At 37.7% G+C, this 21,084-nt stretch overlaps 1 protein-coding gene across 10 annotated transcripts in view; it reads right to left on the reverse strand.

The window, feature by feature from the left end:
* Positions 1-3,430: 3,430 nt before the first annotated feature.
* Nrg3 (neuregulin 3) overlaps positions 3,431-21,084 on the reverse strand; it is a 1,068,996-nt gene continuing 1,051,342 nt past the window's right edge. For 3 of the 10 annotated variants that reach the window (XM_052734005.1, XM_052734002.1, XM_052734000.1), the window contains 4 exons: positions 15,029-15,156; positions 10,567-10,740; positions 5,650-5,721; positions 3,431-5,411 (listed from right to left, as the gene is read on the reverse strand). In XM_052734005.1, coding sequence (XP_052589965.1) covers positions 4,904-5,411; positions 5,650-5,721; positions 10,567-10,740; positions 15,029-15,156 — 882 coding nt within the window. In that variant the 3' untranslated portion in view covers positions 3,431-4,903. The remainder of the gene's footprint in view (positions 5,412-5,649; positions 5,722-10,566; positions 10,741-15,028; positions 15,157-21,084) is intronic. The other 7 variants (XM_052734004.1, XM_052734003.1, XM_052734010.1 and 4 more) reach the window with 4 other exon arrangements.

Consider the following 21,084-nt stretch of genomic DNA (forward strand, 5'->3'; position numbering starts at 1 on the left):
TGTTTTTGATAAGCTCTCACATTTCCTTTAGGACAATCATGAAGCAAAGTTTGACCCTTGAATCTCAAGCTTTAGAATCAGGTATTTCTTGGCTATCTTTTCTTTATCACCTGATCTTGGTAAATTTACCTTAAACAATCCAATTACTCCATGGCATGTGCTGTTACAAATGCCAATCTTATTCAGAGATATATACATAGGTTCCAACCTTTGTGAGATTTTCTGAGATGGATCTTTAGGCATGAACTACTTACAGAATAATGTTGAATGAGTATATAAGTTGACCAGTCAAAATATGAATTAGATTGACTAGATAACAAGGTGGTTGACTGAAAGAAAAAAATCAAAAATGAAGTAGACCATATACCTTATGTAACAGATGAGGTCAAGCGACTGCTCTTATCTGTAAGTTAGAAGCTTTCACAAAGATGTATGTCTAACTTATTTCCAACAATATAAGATTGTTTCTTTTCACACAGTTCTTTCATTGGCAACAATACATGTGTAATCAATACAGGTATTTATGACAAACAACCATCAAAGGACAAGAAGCCTGCTCTCTGTTTTACCAAGTCCCTGTGAGTATTGTGTTACTGATTTCACTGAGGTGTCCGACATTAGTGCTAGACCTCCTTGCCACAGCCACACACTCTGCCCTTAGTAGACTTCAGTTATACCATAGGTCAAAAACATTGTTAGAAGTATACTTATTTTTTAAAAAGACCACATTTGTGATAATTATACACTGTAGAGAGAGTAATCATTTACACCCATCATTTAATTGTCATTTTTAAAAAGAAGTCTAATATATTTTAGTGTTGGATTTTTGAATTTTTTTAATTCAAGGATATTTCAGTTTGGTTAAGAAAGAGAAAAAGCTGAAAACATCTGACAAAATGTTGCCATTTGGCTGGCCATGAAGGTTTCATGGCATTCCATGAGGTAATCACTTGGTATTTGTCAAATGAAGCAAAGATAAGGATACTCAAATAATCACTCCAATTTAATGTTCATATATATATATATATATATATATATATATATATATATATATATGTAGTGGGTGTATTCACATTAGGAAACAAATTAGTAGATGTTAGAGAGGGAATGTCTTCCTTCACCCTCAGTATTTCTTTAAAAGGGAAAGAATGAAAAAAGGAAGAGATAAAGCTTATTTGAAAGCTTCATTTCCCAGGGAAAATTGAGTGTTTACAAAAGTAAGAATAGTCTAGAAACCTTGGACTGGTCTTGCTTGGAATGGGGACTAAATTTCTGAAGACAAGATACAAACAGCATAGACATGCTATCCATTGAAAACACTGTAGTGATGCTATACAATTGAATAATAATAAAAAGTATTCTTTATATATATATATAAAATGTTTCCCAGATACCAAAAGATCAAATAAAAATCCCTCCCTACCTCCTGTGTTCCTAGATATACTATATACTCAATTGAGAAAAGTATCTTAGCACTTAATCTCAGGTTCACAGGGCTGGAATCAGAGCTCACCCCACACCCTCACACTCACATTAGCACTCATGATTTCCTATAGCACCATATGGCAAGATAGAGGTTTAGTGATGGCTGCAAGTGTTGAATGTATTCTGGTGGAGACCTGGCTACTGGCAGGCTCAGCGCTGGTCACCAGGGCCCTTCTATACTGTAGTTCTTATTCATCTCACAACTGAGGGGTGTTCTGAAGTCTATATGGCCCTCTACTCTTTTTGGTCTCTGTGTTATCTAACTACTTTATGAAGTCCTGAGAGCAGTACTGTTCTGTCTCTTCTCTTGATACTTAAAAAGTGATGTGTGATGAATTGACCTTAATTGATAGCAAGGTAGCTACCAGGGTAGAGTCTGAAAGAAAGTGTTTAATATACATAGGAAGAAAAAAAAACCACAGATGCTAACTTTCCTACATCATTTCTACTCTACCTTAGTAACTTAAGATTGGTCATATTGTGAGCTACAGCACTGCACAATAGCTACCAGTAATTTAAAACAACAGTGTTTTATATTAAAAAAGACATACCAGGAAATGACTAAAATAAAAAAAAATGAGTTGTATTCAGTCTCCAGTTAGAGATGAATGTGTAGCTTATTTAATTACAAATATTCAAATATTGGTTCCCATAATAAAGACAAGAGAAATGAAGCAAATTCAAAGGCATGATGTATAAATTACCATGTCCTTGTAAGCACATGAGTTTGAAGAACAAAGCAATGATGGCTCCAGGGATCTACCAGGTCAGGTTAGTGTAGAAAGCCTCAGTGCTATCTGCACTTGGCACTTGTCAGCTGGTGATCTAAGATGTGCCCTTTGAGCTTAGACACTTTGTAGTAGTGCTTCCTGTTTCTAAAGGAGACAAAGACCACAGAAACTGCCACAAGTAGCTCTTTCTATGAAGGATTTTGTCTTGAGTGTTCAAAACAGTAGTAATGATTGTAAACTTTCCATAACATGGCCAGTAGATGTGCCTGATACCCATTGTCTTCAGAATGTGGGGGAAAGTTTTGTGGTATAATCATATGGTATGAAATCCTTCCTTTATTTAAATAAGATGTTGTTGTATTGAGACTTGTTTCATTGATCTTACGTTTGGGGTATAAAGGATACATTAAAATAACCTCAGTTGCTCAGAATATCTGCCCTCCTAGGCAGATGATGGTTCCTTTAGATAAACAATAGGTAACATTTTAAGGAAAAAACAAAACATACCAACAAATGAAAAAAACCAAAACAAACGATGTCGACCTCAATAGAGCAGCATGGCCTCACAGTTGTTAATACTTGGAGTAAAAAACAACGTAATGCTCCAGCAGATGCTCAACTTTCAGGGTCCTATAGACCTACAAACAAATTCTATAATTTTCATAAATAGAAAATATTTTCAAGTGAAAATTAAGTTGAGTGAGAAGACATTAAAAATCCATAATTTTTGAAAGCACTAACAGTCTTACTGCTCTATTGAAAACAACCACACTATAATGGCAACTAATTATGACACAAAACTTTTGACAGATAAAACGTAGGTTTCCATCAATGTATTTTCAACATAGGAGACCTCAGATTCCTGTTAAGCAGCTTTGATTAGATTTTTAATGCTCTTCCTTTTCCCTGGATGGTATTCTATCTATTATCAATGAACATTCACAGATAACAACTTGCAATGTATTTAACAGAAATAACTTACCTCAAGTAAGAATTGTCTGTTTTCTCTGCTTGAAACCAAGCTTTGAAATTTTAACCAAGCTTTCCCCAAACTACAGTAAAAGAAATCTTTTATGTACTTTCAAATACTGTGCCTTTTTATTGAAACAGTGTAAACATAACAACACCACCAATAATCAGATAAAGACTGGGTATGTGAACACTAGTTTCCTTGAATGCCCCATGAAAATAAGGGAAAATAAAACAGACACATCTTCAGGAGGTTTTTCAGTTCACCTTAGCAGTGGTAAAAATATTGCTTTATTCCAAATGAACATACAACACAATTTACTGTTTGGGGGCATTGCTTGTGAACTGAATAGTCTGGGATTTGTGATTTTTAACAATTTATCCCTTCCATGTTAACCAGAGAATCCAGTGCCTCTGTCTACACAGAGCAAACTTACTGTAAAATAGCAATGAGTTTGACAAGAAATAAAATGGTCAATTGTTAATTTGATAATTGGATTATGTCAGTAATTTAAGTAAATGATTCAAAATAAATACAACATCCTCCATTAATTTGTTTTGTGATACTGATATCAATAAGCCAAAGACTGTCCTTTTCAATAATATTCACATCAGAAAATGGTGTAGACATTGTCAAGAGTTTTTATAAGACCCCACCATGCAAGTTACCTTGGTTCAAGAACTCGCTAACCCAAATTATAGTTAATGGAAAAATTTAAAGTGAAAAGATCTAAGAGGGAAAATTTCTTTTGAATATTAAATTCCCTGATGTTTCAGAACAAATTTTAGCAAGCTTTAATATGCACACACATGCACACACACACGTACAAGGAACACATGTGCATACAGCATATGTGCTTGGGTGAGCAAGCCCACACACTCGCACGCTCACACCTGTGCACACAGGTACACACACACACACACACACACACACACACACACACACACACACACACACACACACACAAGCACACACACTGAGAGGTGCCCTTTCAGAGCTTCTAAACACTCTCGAAGAAAAACATTTCTATTAGCATGATTTAAGTGGCACAACGTTGTCTTTTTTTGTCTCTTTTCCTATAGGAATCTCACACCTCCCTCTGAGGTTCTGTGCTTCCAAATGACAGAGAAAGATGGCACATGAGAGTGGCTAAGGTTGCCCAGATTACTCCTATTTCCATCTACCTTCCTGTTCATGTTCTCCTGCCATTCTTTAAAAATCAAATACAAAGCGCTACATTCCTTGACATGACATAAACTGTGGTGAGAGCATTGATGAGTAGAAATTTAGGGGTTGGAACTCAAGAGCCAAATGGCCAGGGCTACCTGCTCACTGGCACATCCACTCTTGGGATATAGCTCGTCTCTTTGAAGCTAGTTGAACACCAGTTTCTTTTCCATACAGATACTGGCACTATGGGACCAGAGGTTGGAATTACCAAATCTTCCAAGAGCCAAAGAGGACGGTGTTGGGATTAACTGAAATTGGATACAGAATCCTCCCCAAAAGCTTTAGTGGTAAGCTTTATCCTTCCTGAAATGGTTCTTTCCCTTTAAAAAAATATTTTGTTAAAAAACACTATGATATGAGGGCGGCAGACTATTTGGTTTTTTTCTAAGTAGATGCTCTTAAATTAATGCATATAAATAATTTGTATTTATTTTCCTCTCTTTCCTGCTGAGCAAAGCAGAGAATGCACAGATTCCTACATCTCGAGTCACTTGGTTAACACAGAGTCTCTTTGCAGTTCATTTCTTAAGACAAATTGTGCCTCTCGTTCTGATTTGGCTGTGGGACTCAAGGGAAGAAAGGCTGTGTTTTCACTCGCACTGTCCTCGGTCTCCACACTGGCCAGCTCATAGTCTTCCGACCGTCTGGCATCAGTCAGAATCCGGATCTGTTCCTGCACAGTCTCCAGTAATATCTTCACTTCCTGTTGTTCTTCTAGAAGACAATCGCTGACTGGAATACTTGAATTGACAAGGTCAGCAGAATAGGAGTTTTTGCACCATTTAATGCTTTTGACTTCAGAAATCCCTGGCATTTGCATGCAGGTTTCTTCTAGACCCATCGAAGGAATGATGGGCACAGAGTTGGCCCTTGGGGACGAATAGCCCACCAGGTCCTTTTGATCCAAGCTATTAAAATAGGGGTTTGTTTCTCTTGAAGGCAGTTGCATATTTATTGATGCATTTTGTTGGGTTCTTAAGCCATTGGATGTATACCTGAAAAAAGATAAACAGAGTCATATTCTGGTCCCCACTGTGCCTCTGAGAACCATACCATCCAAAAAGTACTTTCCACATGCACCATCTCACTGACTTCTCACAGCAACCCCATGAGACGGATACTATGCTCCCACGGACAGAGAAGTAAATTGAAATTCAGATCAGTGAAGTGACTTGCCCAAGGTCACACAGAAAAATAAGTGACAGACTGAGACTCAAACCCAGATCTTCTTACTTTAAGTCCAGGGGTCTTTCAACACACCACAGCTGTATAGGCAGGTGGGATATAGTCTTCCTGACCTCTATCCTAGAATACAAAGTAAATGGGGATTGAGCACGTAAGTGTGGCCTTTTCCATCGTGACAAACAGGACATCACCATGGCATTACTTCACTCATAACTCATCCACTCTCTCAGCCCTGGGTCTGTCTGATTGACTGGTATGGTCACTATAATTGGGAGCCATCAGGAAACCCATTATTGACCATCAGGTATTTCGGTCCGCAAGGCTTCTGCTTTACACAGGTTAGGTAAATCGAACTGCTGTTGGGAGGTTGACCTGTGGACAGTTTGCCCTAGTGCTTGCTGGCCCATTTCTGAACCTGAGGACAAGAACAGGAATGCCTAATCCCTCTCCCTGCCCAGGGGGGAATATGAAGTGTATTCCTTATGACCCTCCCAACGCAGCAGTGCTCCTTGGTGTCCCTGCAGTGAAAGAGGGCACTGATGTTCAGCAAGGGCTTGTCACAAATACAAGTATTTCATTCCAAGTAACTCAAGGAGTCCAGGATCTGAGTTTTGAACTGCTTGAGTCTAGTGAGTTTCCTCCTTTGATCTTTCCAGTGTATGAGTGGATCAGGTGTATTAGACTTTACAGAAAAGTTTTGGGACTCTGTATGGTACATTTTGTTCTACTTCTTAGTGAGTTATCTTTAAATAGTAAGCATTAACATGTAAGCATAAGTCAAATATATTTAATTTCCATGTAGTAGATTTAATTGGCTTGGCTTACATTGTAACATAAATAAAAGTTGTTTTTATACATGTAAAGAATTGTTGCAATGAAACGGATTGCATAGCTACAAAGAAGCCTCTGCTGTGAGGTCGCAGTGGGAGCAGTTTCACCAGAGTTGAGTAAAGAGAGGTAAATAGTAGTCACGTCTTTTCTCAGTGTATCCAGTATAGAGTTGGTCACCAATAAAACCTGATCTAATGAACATATTAATGAATGAATATATCTCCAAGGAAAGTACTCTTTTAGAGCTCATTAAGTAACATCAGACATAACAGCTAACATTTGCACAGTGACTTGAAAAAGCACTTTCTTCTCTAACTACCTCATAAAAAATTTTTAGTTTATTATTCTTATGTGATAAATTAGTAGAGAATTCCAAAGGGCATTCAAATGACCTGTCTCAAGTTATACCTTTACATAAGCAACAGAATGAGGATTTAAACCCAAGCATCAAATTGTCACTATAAAATTCAGAACTGGCTAATGAAGGGACATCCTAAGATAAACTAGATTATAACATCCTTTTGGGTGCTTAATTTTATACAGCCATGAATAAGAAAATTCCTTATGAAATCTTACCCCTGTGTCTTATATGCCAGAAAATAGGTCTGATCCATAAGCCAACTCCACAGAAAAGAAAGAGCAAATTTCAGGCCCTCTTGTTTTGTTTTTGGAACCATACTTCCAGAATATATTAATATATTTAAATATTACTTTCAGATATTTACGTACAGAAAAGAGGCAAGAAATGTGACTAAAATAATAGTGTATCTACATCAATGTCATCAGGGTAGATCTATAGATAGAATGTAATAAGCTGTAATGTGATGGTGATACCAATAGATAAATTCTGTTTGGAAAATGTTGACTACCTTAGAGGATGTTTATAACTGATTGCTATAATGATTCAGCAATGTGGCATGGCCAAACAAAAGGCAATTAATGCCAAACTTCAAATATTCACCTATTCAACCTGATACTGAATGAAGGACTTAAATGAGAGGGAGGAAATTAACTACCCTGTTTCATTTCCCAAATCAGCTACTGACCAAATAACTAGCAATAGCTGAAATATAAACTTCTGCTACAGAGTAAAGATATCATTAAAGAATAGCTGTCCTCCAGGGTTTATTTAATTTTGAATAAGACACCAACACCATTATGTGATTTAGACTCTCAGACAAACAGTGGTAAAAATCAGTGTAAATATAATCTTAGTGTATTGCAGTGTAATTCACACTACTTGGATACTTGGAGGATGGTGATGCTATGAGGTTTAAATAAAACAGCTGGGCCATCCTCTTGCACCAGAGGCAAGGGTGACCCTCACTTCCTCCCTGGGGTTACTGTGAGAGGTTCCAGCTCTGACATTTCAGCAAATGCTTAAGTAGAATCTAAATTTCTAGGTGGGAATGTGACATAGAAGCTAGTCAGAGTTCTGTATATCTGCAATCTCAACAACTCTTTGACAGTTTGATACTGATATCATTCACTAATCATTATATTATTTTGGACTGCCCTCTCTACCACCCTTCAAAGAAATCAGAGGCCACAAGCCTGTGAGTCAAGAAAGGTTACAATAATTAGTGTCTTTTTGATTTGTCATAAGTCAGGAGTCAAGCCAAGGACTTAGTTTCTCTAGTTGATTCTTAAGACTCAATTTCTGAGATGTATAGTAGTGTATAGGTAGATAGTAGGTATATAGAACTGACCATCCATACAATTGGCTATTCCATTTTACATTGTCAGCCATTGGTATGTTTTAGCACATCCATTTTTTGGGTTGTGTAGCTGATTTGGTCAGAAAGCTAATACACGATCTCACTTTTCTCATGACCAATGTCACACTGAGCTGGCCATTTAAAGTTTCCTATCCTTGCGGTGTCCACCAATAACATCTTCAAAGAATATAAAAGTTAGGTACATTAGGTTGCTAGCTAGATGAGGTGAAAACTCACTATGTTTTGGGTCATGACCAGTTTGAAGAGGTTAACCTGACTTTTCTGAATCTATTTCCTTTTATTAGCTTGTAATATATCAGTTAATTGGCCCGACACATACCAGTACAATGCTTTGTACATCATTCCTAGGGCTGGCACTGCCCAAAGCTCCAGTCAGAGAAAGGTATCCTCAATCTGCTATCTACCCCATTATAAAAGTCCTGCTGCACTAGGGTAGGTCATGTGTTCAAGCTGGGCAGACTTTCCTACCCAGGAGAGAAGCCACATACATGAAGCCTAGTTAGCAGACAACAACCACATGCTTGGTAAATAGTAACAGATGGCTGATGGGTCTTGCAAATTCATTCACTCCCATTTCAGGCTAAGGGCAGATTTGAAGAATGTTAGCTGTGAAATTCTATTACCAACCCCATTTCCAGTCCTAAGAGACAGTCAGTCCCCCAGGAGTGGAAAATAGCTGTTTTTAAGAACTGAAGATGAGATTACTCCCCAAGATTCATTGTGCTGAGGCAGAGTGACTTACAGAGTCAACATTTATCAACATTGGGTGCATATGACACAGAGAAAATGTATGTGGACAGCCAGCTACAGAGATGATTGCCAATCTAGTAGTGACTGAGCCAACACAAAATTACAACTATGCTGACCCAGGAGGGAAAAGGCAAGGCAGGGAATGAATCCTTTGACCCCTGGAAGGTCTGTGAATGTGTGATTCCAACCACAACTAGCCACAGGTTCGGAGTCTCCTTGCATCAGGAACATTTGGGGTGAGAGCCATTGTGGCCAAGAGGAAAAATATTACAGTACACGATGGGTTTTCTAGACACTCACACATTCTATTATTCACCATAGGGAAAGAAAGTGTGTGCACATTTACATACTCGTGTGAATCACCATTGGTTACTGACAAAGTAGTTACAGAGTCAATATAGGTACAGGTTAAATGGAAGCCCCCTGTCACAGGTAAGGCCAAGCAAAATACCAACTGCTTCTGCATCACACATTTTGGACAATTTAGTTGTCAAACTGAATTTGCAGTCATGCCTTAAATCTGGAGGAATGGTCCTTTTGTAATATCTCCAAAATTACAAAGTATAGCCACAGGCTATTTATATCCCATCTCCTAAGATTCTTTCTTCTTAAAGAAACCTATGTCAAGCTTGATCAGTCAGGACAACAGTCCATCTATTCCACATCTAGCAGAAAAGAGAAATGCAATGGCTCTGAGCTGCACATCCTACCTGCTATGGTCTCAGGACTGAAACAAATGATGTGAAGTAGTCACATGAACCAAAACTGCATAGAAACCCAGTCCAGCTCATTCAGAAAGTCAACTGCTAGACACAAGTAGAGCCCAACTCTAGAAATATCTAGAGTAAATCTAGATTCTTGAAATTAATGATAGCATTATGAGAATTACTACAGCAAAAACTGTTTCTGTGAATACCATGTGTCTGACCCAGGTTCTTAAAACTTCTTTTTTGATATGGCCAATGATATTTGGGAGGTTTAAATCCAAATAAAGCTTGAGCCCAGATGACAACATTTTCTGAAATTGACACAAGTCATAAAGGACAGGGATCCAACTTTAATGATAACTTACTTATTCCATGTATGCTTGAGTTGTTTATACCAAGAGCATAGTTGTGACTAGAACCCATCTTGAATTCTACTCACTCACTATACCTTGAGCCCATGGGATGTTGTTCTACCTAGAGGACATGATGCCTTTGTACTGTAGGCAATATAGCCATGGGGTCCAAAATCCCTGATACCTCCATAGCACAAATAATGAAGACATCGGAGTTCTGAGCATTTCTCTGTGACTCTCTTCTCTTAATATTTACCTAACCCCTACTTTCAAGAATACTGGGTGGAAATAGATATCATATTTATGTTATAGGCTATATTTTAGAGTTTTGTTCATACTGCTGATCAGAAAGTTAAATATATTTTTCTATATTACTGATGAAAGGATAATTTAGTCATCCTAAGAAAGCTTTTCTTTTTTTAAAAAAAAACAGTTATATACTAACCTAGTGTCAAACTTCTTTTTTTTTCTTTTTTTAACAGGGTTTCTCCCAAGTGCTGGGTTAAAGGCGCGTGCCTCCACCACCCAGTACTAGTGTCAAACGTCTTACAGTCTCCCTTGTAAGTCCCTTGCTTTAAGACCTACCCTTGGCAAGGTATCGTATCCTGGTCTGGGATCCTTGACTCTTCCAGTTGCTGATATGCTGGTCCTGCAATCCCACCCAGTCGACTTCGGGGTGAAGGTGGTGTCCTTCTGAAGGTACTCCTGTGCAGCATCCCACTCCTCTGTCCTGGGCTGCAGCAAGAAGAAATACTCCTGCTAAGTTGGGAAAATAAAACCAAATCAACAAAGCAAAGAGATTATAATAACCTCTAAGAAATGTCTCAGACATTGAATTTATACTGCACATCCTTAAAGTTCTATGCTATGAATGTCAAATATATACTCAGATAAAATTAGAAGTAGCTTAATTCACTTACTCTTGGAGGTTTTGAGAACAAGAATTCCCTGTGTCTGGCTTTCTAGCTAAGACAGAAATGGGTTTAAGGGAGCCTCAGGATCCCAGTTCCCCTCCACCCTGATTTCCCAAGCCACAGTGGCTGTCTTCTAATTGGAATAAAAATGCACTTATTAGGCAGTGATGAGAACAAAACACAGGAAGCCTAGAGGGGATTTATGGCAGAATTTCCATTTCTTAGTGTTAGGATAAACAGGCTTTACTTTAATTGACATTCTTTCTTTCAAATATGTGTTAAATTCTCAGTTTACCATCCCAGATTTTCATCAGTCGCCAGAAACTAGTTTTGCATTTGAGTTTGCTTTGAATATGCACCTGCTTAGATTTTCTTGACTGTACAAATCCAAACTTCCCACATGACTGACCATTTGTAGAGGCCATCAAGGACAAAAGGCATTAAGTGACTTAACAAAGTGAGCCCTTATTCATAGACTGTATTAAAAGAACTGGATTCTATGAAGATAGATTGGCAAGTTGAAGTTGATCAAAGATTCCTTATTGATTCCTTTCCGCATCCTACTGAGTGAGTTGCCTGTGTTCAAACCCATGTGTTCCATGAGATTGCATGTCATGTAGTCCAAACAGTTCTTCATGAGCATACAGTGAGCTCAAAATCTCTTGCTGCACCCACGTCATCTGAAAAAAATCACTGCAACTGTATAGGCCAGGATGAAAAATATTCAAAACTCAGCAGTGTACTCACGGGGGAAAGCCTCCCAAAGCAATTATACCCCTATCATTCTACCATTTGGGTTTTGTCGCTTTTTCCATCAATATTATCATTATTCCTATTTTATAACTATAAAATGTGTTTAGCAAAAAAAGGGGGGCCTGGTGTTAGGGAATTACTGTGTAGCTCTGGCTAACGTGAAACTTGCTGTATAGACCAGACTGGCCTTGACAGAGATCCGTCTGTCTATGCTTCTTAAGTGCTGGGATTAAAGGCTTGCACTGCCATGCCTGGTAAATTTTGCAAATATTTGCAAATATTTTTACTGGGAGTTTGAGAAATTGATCCTTGAGTGCTCACAGCCATCTTGGTGGCTCTGTTAAGGTGGCAGGTCGACATTAACTTCTCAATTTTGTGCAGACAGCAAATGATGTCAGTCATGATGTTTTAGTTGTTAGCCATGTCATCTGCTGTAGGTTGAATTCCCCAAATGCTAACAACATGGTCATCACATTCAATATTAGACAACATCTTTAAGGAGCTCTTGAACAGTGACTCTCTTCCTCTCCCTTCACTCTGTCTATTCACATATGAATTAGGATCCAGGATTTGGGGGCTTTTGCACCATAGTGAGCTGCATCTGGGTATAAATCTCAGATCTCTCTGCTGCTAGAAACACGATGCTAAGGAAGACAACTATGCCAGAATCTTGGAGGGAAATAAGAGTCTCTTTAACTTGGACCAGTTGAGGAGATTATAAGAGGTATGGTCAGTGGTCATTACTTGGGAAGAAAAGAAATGAAGCTACAAATGACATTAATGCACCTCAGGCCACTAACAATAGGAAGCCATCACTATCAAGGAGAAGAAGCACTTTCCAGAATAGAGGCAGCTTTGGAAGGACCAAGTCAGGTGGCAGGCTCTGTGGTCCCAGAAGACCAGAGTGGGGCATGACTGAGGCAAGGAATAGAATGACTATGACCTCATTTTCCCAGGCCTTCCATCCCTCACCCATACCTCTGATACACCAGAAGCCAGAGGACAGGAAGTCTGAAGGTCACCTGATACATAAAGCTTTGCAGAGAAAGTGATTTGAATGAGAATGGGGGAGGGAACAGGCCAAAGCAAGGTATGTGTGTGGGCTCACATCAGAGATGAAAGAGTTCAAGTACACTAAGTGTCCCGTGTGAGGTCAATACATGTGAGGTACACATCATCACGTGTTCTATTCATTACTATGCCATAACTGGCAATACAAAGGCTTATCTGTGTCATTAGATGTTCTGGTCTCCCGTCACTGTTGGCAACCTATATTGATGCCGTTATGAGGAAGTTAGATTGCCAAAATATAATACAATAAAATGATATGCCTCAACAGTTTTTTTAAACAGGTAGGGTTTTTACTAAACATTAGAAATAACGGTTTCAGATTAATAGCTTTGTTTCATAAATAAGGCATCCAAGGGAGTCATATTTTCAGTACACAACAAGAAATTAATTATTCATAGCTTGCTGAACTGTCAAAACAAGGTCTACCAGTGTGAAGTAGTGACCCATCTTCAAAAACAGTTGTAGACCTATTGATCAATCAGAGATTCAGGCCTTCTAACCCAGGGACATTCAGGAAATTACGGAGTGGTTGGAAGGATATATAAATCAGTATGCAGGTTATCAATCATAAAGCTGTTTAGTCTATTGTATGTTTTAAAAAACAAAAGCTATGATGTATTAAACTATAATTTCAAGTTCTAAAAGCACTTCATAAATCAACCCTTCCCCATCTATCAACATACAAGCTATGTCAACAGATACTGCAATGTCATTGAACTAACAAAATAAAACAAAACAAAACAAAAAACAAAAGGAAGTGTCTTTAAAGACACCCTCATTTAATCTTGGAGTTCTAGAAACCACAATCAAAGCTGAGGATTGGAGACTGACAAAAACTAACTGGACACAGTGGTGTTGTAGTTCCAACATGGCAGAAGCTATCATTTAAAAATCTCGAATTCAAAATATTTTTTGCTATAACATGTTGCAGAATAATATTATACTATTTTACTTGACAGGGTAGATAACTACTATAATACATTTCAGAATAAGTAGAGGATGACACTGTTTTGGAGAAACTATTTGCCTTTTAAAAGGCTATCGATGTTGGACTTCATTTCTCTAATTAAGGCAGCTTCTATGAGGTCAAGCAGAGTAAAAGGCTGTTTTAACAGGAATTATCTAAATGCAAGTGATGACATACTGCAGACTTGCCAATAATAACTGATGCAAACTATTTCAATCCTAAGTTGAAGATACCGAAATTATTTTCTTTGTCAAATCCTTGGTACCCTAGAATCTGACTACTAAAGAGGTATGAGAATAAACATCACCTTCTGCTACTGGGGTTTAGTGGGCTCAATGTTAGAGTAACTGAAACTCTCATAGGAAATACTGCCAGGAAAATAGTCTTTCGAAGAGGAGAGCAGGAAGTCAGCTCTTCTGTTGTGCGTTTCTATCTTGCTAATGTACAAAGTGAACATTATCATCTATTGCTAGAAATAATTGATGCAACTTTAAAAAGTTTACTTTATATATAAAATATACACACATACATATGATTTGAAAATATTAAAAACTGCTTATCACTAAGGAAAAAAATGTTCAGTCGTTGGACAACTTTTACAAATTAAAGATATTCATTTTAGTACACAAAAACATGATGTATGCTCTAGTATTAGTTCCAAACCTACCCTTCGGTTTGGACTATATATCACTGATTTTTAAAAATAGATTCCTCATGTATAGCCCACAACCATATGGATGAAAAGATGCTGGAGAACATGCCCAGCTTGAAAATTTCCTGTGACGCATCAATTGACTTTGTAGCTGGTCTTCACCTCCAAAGAAATAGTTTCTATGATCAGCTTACACACACACACAAAGATGGCACTCCTCAGATAAGAGAATATCTTACAGGCCCAGAGAGGGTACTTTCCAGGATTTGTCTCTGGAAACTTCTCTTTTGTGAGGAACATTTGGAACTCTTGGTGCATGTCACATCAGCTGCCTAGAGGAGAATTAGACATTAGCTTTGCAACCAGGGACAAGGAAGACTAGGGGAAAAAAATCAAACTTCTAATAGTTTTTCAGAGTGCAATTGCTTCACTCACTGGTCTGTGCCTGCAGCTCTGATGAAAGCTAGTAGTTCCTTTATGCTTTTGTAGAGAGAGTGATGCTGCTGAGAAAAAACTGAAGAATTTGCTTCCTGGCTATTGGCTGCCTGAACATCACCTCCACAGATAGCCTGTTATATGGTAGCAAGAATAATCACCTCTATGGGACTTGTGGATCCTGTAGCCATCCTCTGGCATGTGTCAACTTCTCCTGTGAACTCACCCACTCCCACCATGATTAGCTAACAGTACCTGTGGTGCTTGACAAGCTGGCTTCCTCTGTCAGGAGAAGGGACCTCAGGGAATGACTGGGGACCCGCAAAACTTGACTCCATTATTTTCTCCAGTGCAGTCACAGGATGTCTGTCCGCCTTTGAATACTGTAGGAAATCACATGCAGAGTTGTGAGCAGTGGGTACATTATGAGAGGTGTGCTAGCAGCACAAGAGCTAGGCATTGAGAAGTCCCAGAAGAATGACAGAAACACTATGCATTTCATTTCTCTCTCTCTCTCTCTCTCTCTCTCTCTCTCTCTCTCTCTCTCTCTCTCTCTCTCCCTCTCTCTCTCTCTCTCGTATAAGAAAGTAAACAGATATCAAGAAAGGAGAGCACTTATATTTTAACCAAAGAGCCAATTTCTAACCAATTGGTAGAAGCTGCTTAGAGTCTTATATTTGCATAAATTCCAGGAATAACTTGGGAACAAAGAACTAGAGAAACATTATGACAACAAGGAAGGGGGAAAAAGAGTCTAAAAGTAACATTTGGGATAGTACAGTAGTTCCTTCCATGAATCTCAGTTTTAGACCACATGTAAAACTTAAGGGCATCTAATTTCAATTTGGCTTAAGGCTAGAGGTAAGAAGATGGGAAAAGATTAAGGAAAACAAGTATGATTTAATTTTCTTTATTTTGGTGCTGAGGATTGGACTCGGGACGTTGCACATGCTTTACTATGGCACTATAGCCCTCAGTCCTACAACACGACAAAAAAATAAAACTGCCTCTCTGGTTGCTGAAAGTAAGGAGTTATGAATGCGATTAATTTTTGGCACTGGTGGATACACATCACAATGACTAGGATATAAGAAATGTAAAGAAACCAGAAAGAAAGGGAAATGAAAGAAAGCATTATTTATGCAACAGAAGCTATTGAAGCTGGTATATAACAAGACAGAATGGTACACTGGAGGGGAAAATTGCTGTGACAAATGTAAAAACCTCAATGAGTAGGAGAACTGAGTTGCTAGATTTAAACATTAAAAGGCAAATTCACACACCAACAATACATTCAGCCATCCGACTTCTGAAGGAGCATGTTTACAACAGCAGAGGAAAGATCATGAGACAGTGGTGGTGCATGCCTGTAACCATAGTACTTGGTAAGATGAGACATGGGCCTGATGAGTCTGAGGCCAGCCTGAGTGGCATAGTAAGACACAGTCTCAAAAACAAAACAAACAATAAAATAAAAATCATACTAGATGAATAAAGACATTACTTGGAAATTATGGGGATAAAAATGTATAAAAGCAATATCAAGTAAAATACAATTTTGTATTTCTACACAAAATTACTTTTAAAGATTGATATTTCATATAAAGAAAAACAAGTAATAAATATTTATAATTTTTTTCTACTTTAAAACAGCTTCAAAAGTACACAATACAGCTAATAGCACAGCATAAAACCCTGGAGGAATTTGGGCATGTTGACAGCTTTTATTACATGATAAACAAATACATGTAGCATTGTCTGAAGAAAAAGCATGGGATTCAGGAAGAGATAGTGAGGCTGCTGTTATTCAAGAAAATAGAGTAAATTTGCTGTCTAGTTTTTTTTTAAGCTTAATTAAACAACTATATGTAAACAAAATCACAAATATATTAGAGAAACAGACTGGGTTAATTTTTAAAAGGTTTTCTTAATAACAAAAAATAACATAGATTTTTGTTAACTTAATTATAATAGACTATTACAGAAGACCATACTAAAGAGATTCTGTAAGTTAAGAGAATCTGTGTAGCAATGAACATAATTATGGGTAATGATAAAAGCATAAAATCAATGTCCCTTTCAGATTTGGATGAATGAACTTTTTGAATGAGGAAGTAGCTTATATGACTGATAATAATTTGCTCATAGCCTTAAGGGACAGAAATGCTTTTTACTACGATGCAACATCCAGAAATTAAAGCAGGAAAATGTTTTTATTTAATAACCACAACCAATTACCTTAAGTTGAAAAAAAGAATTTTTAATAAACAAATGTCTAAATATAAACCTGGAAAACTATTTGCTATCCCCACCTAGAAATATGTAATACTGAAAAAAACTACCCAGAACCCAAATGGAAAAATATGGAAGGTACAATGTCCTTTTTCCTCAATTGCAATCAATTTGTAACAGATTTAGAATGAAAATCAGAGGGACACCTTGAAGCAAAGATGACCCAACTGTTCCTGAAGAATCTTAATTTTCTAGAGAAATCATTGTAAGTGAGCAACTCATTCATTTTGTAAAAGCAGTGTATTTCCAAGAGAGAATTTAAGCCATTAGTTCAGTCTGCTTGAATCCTAAAACGAGAGCTCTGTCCAACGTGCTGAACGAAATCCACTTATTAGCTGGTTTTGCTTATGGCTAGTATTTATAATGCATGCTTATTCAGGATATTGTTATATTACACTTGTTTAAAATTCATGACACTTGGTCCAGTAAGTACAAATTTCTTTTCATAATGCCATTTTTAGAATGTTTATCTCTCTTCGTATTTTATTTTAATAACTGAATTTAGTCCACAATGCCTGCACTCTTCTGGTGAGATGGGAGATGGAGAAAGGAGCATCTCTGCAAACATATGGGCTGTCTTGCCTAGTGCACACAGCAATAAACAACAAAAGAGAGATTCTGTCTCAAAACAAGGTGAAAGGAAAGGACCAATACCTAAAATTGTCCTCCTGCCTCCACACATATCCCATAGCATGCACACACATACAAGTACACAATTCATACAACACACACAAATTTAAAATAAGATGATCTATTTGGTCCTGGTGTGGTGGCACAAGCGTTTAATCCCAGCACTTAGGAGATGTAGGCAGGAGGATCTCTGAGTTTGAAGCCAGCATGGCCTACACACTGGGTGACCCAGTCCAAAAAGAAATGATCTATTTAATTGTACACCTATTCTTCAATCTGTTATGCCCATTCTATTTAATAAAATCTATATGTTCTGCTGAAAAACAAGAAGAAAATAACAGGATAGTTTGCAGGGGAAAAGTAAGCAACAAAATTCATGTCAGATGTTAGAATGATTTTAAAAATAGCAAGCAGTGGATCTATTGGAAGAGAAAGACAATATGTAAAGATGGATTGTACACTGGCTAGGGAACCTTAGTTAAGAAAATGACCCCAAAAGATTGGCTTCTTGAGAAAGCCTGTGATACATTTTTTTTTGACTGGTGATTTATGTGAAAGGACATAGTTCACTATGGATACTGTCTTTGGGCTGCTGGTCCTGACTTGTACAAGAAGGCAGGCTCAGATAGTCATGAGGAACAAGCCAGTAAGCTGTGTTCCTCCATGGCTTCTTCAGCAGTTCCTGCCTGTTTGAGCTCCTGCCCTCACTATATTTTAAAATGAACTGTGATGTGGACATATAAGGGAACTAAACTCTATTCCACAAGCTGCTTTTGGTCATGGTGTTTTATTGCAGCAAAGAAACTAAGGTTTCTTAGTCACTGTTCTATTGCTGTGAAGAGACACCATGACCAAGGAAATTTATGAAAGAAAGCATTTAATTGGGGGCTTGCCTACACTTTTACAAGGTTAGTTTATTATCATCATGGCAGGAAGCATGGTGGCATGCATGCAGATGTTCGAACAGTAGACTGGAACAGTATGCCTGATCCATAGGCAGAGAAAGAGAGAACCTGGGGCTAGAATGGGCTTTTGAAATCTCAAAGCTCATCCCCAGTGTCATGCTTCCTCCAAAAAGACCACACCTACTGCAATAAGGCCATACCTTCAAATCCTTCTAATCCTTTCAAACTCCCTGGTTAGTAAGCACTCAAATATATGAACCAATGGTGGCCATTCTTACTCAAACCAACACAAGTCAGTACTTGGCAACCACTATACCACCTTGTGATTCATTATTATTCAATAAATTTTGAGATTGTGAAAAGATACATGTATGTTAATTTATATCTCTATCATAAGTTATCAACAAAAATAAGAGACTATTCTCACTGCACCAGTGAGCATGGGAAAAATACAAAGACATTCTCCAGCAATTCAGTATTTCCAAATTTCATAACTTAGTGAAAGTAACCAACTTCTTCAAGGATAAAAAGTATCAAATTGTACAGAGGAAAATAGTGTAACAATAAAAGTCTTAGACTTTTTAAGGAAATGGAGTTATATTAATATCATTAATAACATTTAAGTGTCTGGAGGTCCTGTGAAGCAATGCTGACTCTGAGAAGAGGAGCACGTCTTACAGGTACATCACAGTGCATCTCTGGGAGGTGGAGATGGAGCAGGAATACAGCATTAAGCAACTTTGGAAACAAGGGGGTCCTAAACATTAAAGTGAGAACTGCACATACACACTATTTAGATGTCAAACATACGAAACGGGTGCAATATGAACTTCTGATCCTCCTGATATTTGTACTGTGGAAGAAAAAATATATACATGGATGGGGGTAGTGAAGCCAAGTTTTTTCCTAGTGCATTTGTGTGGGGACTAGACAAAAGGTAGTGATTGATTGGTATTGAGGGAGACATCAATGTGAGGTAATGTTTAGCCAAATTTAGGTACAGATGGTTACATTAAAAAATTGTAGTTGTGTGTTTGTCTGTGGTCTGTTTGCCAAGAGGGCCTATAAGCAAAACCATTTCATTGCCAAGAAGTACTTGTAGCTAGCAGATCTTGTTTTGAACAGCATTCTGTAATTAAAGGTATGTTATTAGGGGAAAAAAGCCTGATTCTATGATTAGGCCAGATTATCTACAGAATAAGCCTGAAATATCCTGCAGTATTCAACACAAACACTTCAAAAACTTTATCAGTTGACAGTATCCAAATGACATAGGCAACTGAACTACTGGATAAAGCCAAAAACAGCCTAAAATCACATTGAAATGGACACATAAAACCTGTATTTGGTAAAAACACACAAGCAAAAATCTCACCTTGTCATTTGAGCTTATCAGGTAAATAAAGTCAAAAGAAAAAATCCTATCCTCCCTGTCTTCACTCTGTTCCTGTCTCCATTGTTTTGGGGTTACCTGCTTATCTCTGCACATGTTAATTATTCAAGGAGTGTTTGCTTAACTTACTTCACCTTACTCCGAGGCTAAAGGCACAGGGATAAATCACTGTCTTAATCCTGCAGTCACCTTGGACTTCACAAACAGAAGAACCCATAGGACAGACCCTTCTTTTGCACATGCAGGTCCTTATCCACGAGGGCAAGGTTATGCCCTGGACAATATGTAATCCTATCAAACACAGAGAGTCATGACAGCAATAAGACTTCTTTGGATCACCTTGTGGAACCAGAATCGACACAACAGTCCTAAAGGCTATACCAGAACCAGGACCACTTATCCATGTTCTTGCACAATTTCTCTTTTGAATTTAATCTTAAAGTTCATACCTGTACCTCCATGGATAATGTGGGATAACTGGGTTCATTTATTCACTTAGCAATATAGCTAGATTAAATAAATTCCCCTTCTTTCTTTTATCACCCATCTCTTTAATTAGCATATTGAATAGGGTGGCCATGCCAAGCTTATCCTGGTTTCTGGAGCACATAATTTCCCCTAAAAAATCTCTGGTAGTAGTATTTAACTCTTTGCATTATAAATCCAAGTATAAAATAGCTGTTTATGGGTTGTTATCGAGATTATAGAATAGATAAATGAGTGGATGAGAAGAAACCAAACCCTGTTCAGAATATCCAAATGACTCATGCAGCTTTTGTACAATCAGGAAAAAATATACCTTCTTATTCATTATGTGTGAGCTACATATGACAACTTTCATATTCTCTAAAGAAGATGGGGAGAAAGGAGTATCCAAATAGTGAAAGAACTTGGAAAATGCAACCTCAGAAACACAACAGAGTAACATCAGTGCTGACTCATCACACTGCCAGTGTACATACCTGATGTGAAAAAATGGTGCTCCTGCATGGACAACAATTTCAACATCACCATAAGAAACACACCAAACAAAATTCAAAGAAGGAAAATCCTGCAAAATCTAGACTAGTACTACTCTGAACTGCCCAGAT

This window comes from Peromyscus californicus, unplaced genomic scaffold (assembly GCF_007827085.1).
Source record: "Peromyscus californicus insignis strain IS unplaced genomic scaffold, ASM782708v3 Scaffold_12__1_contigs__length_115047231, whole genome shotgun sequence".
Classification (NCBI taxonomy): Eukaryota; Metazoa; Chordata; class Mammalia; order Rodentia; family Cricetidae; genus Peromyscus; species Peromyscus californicus.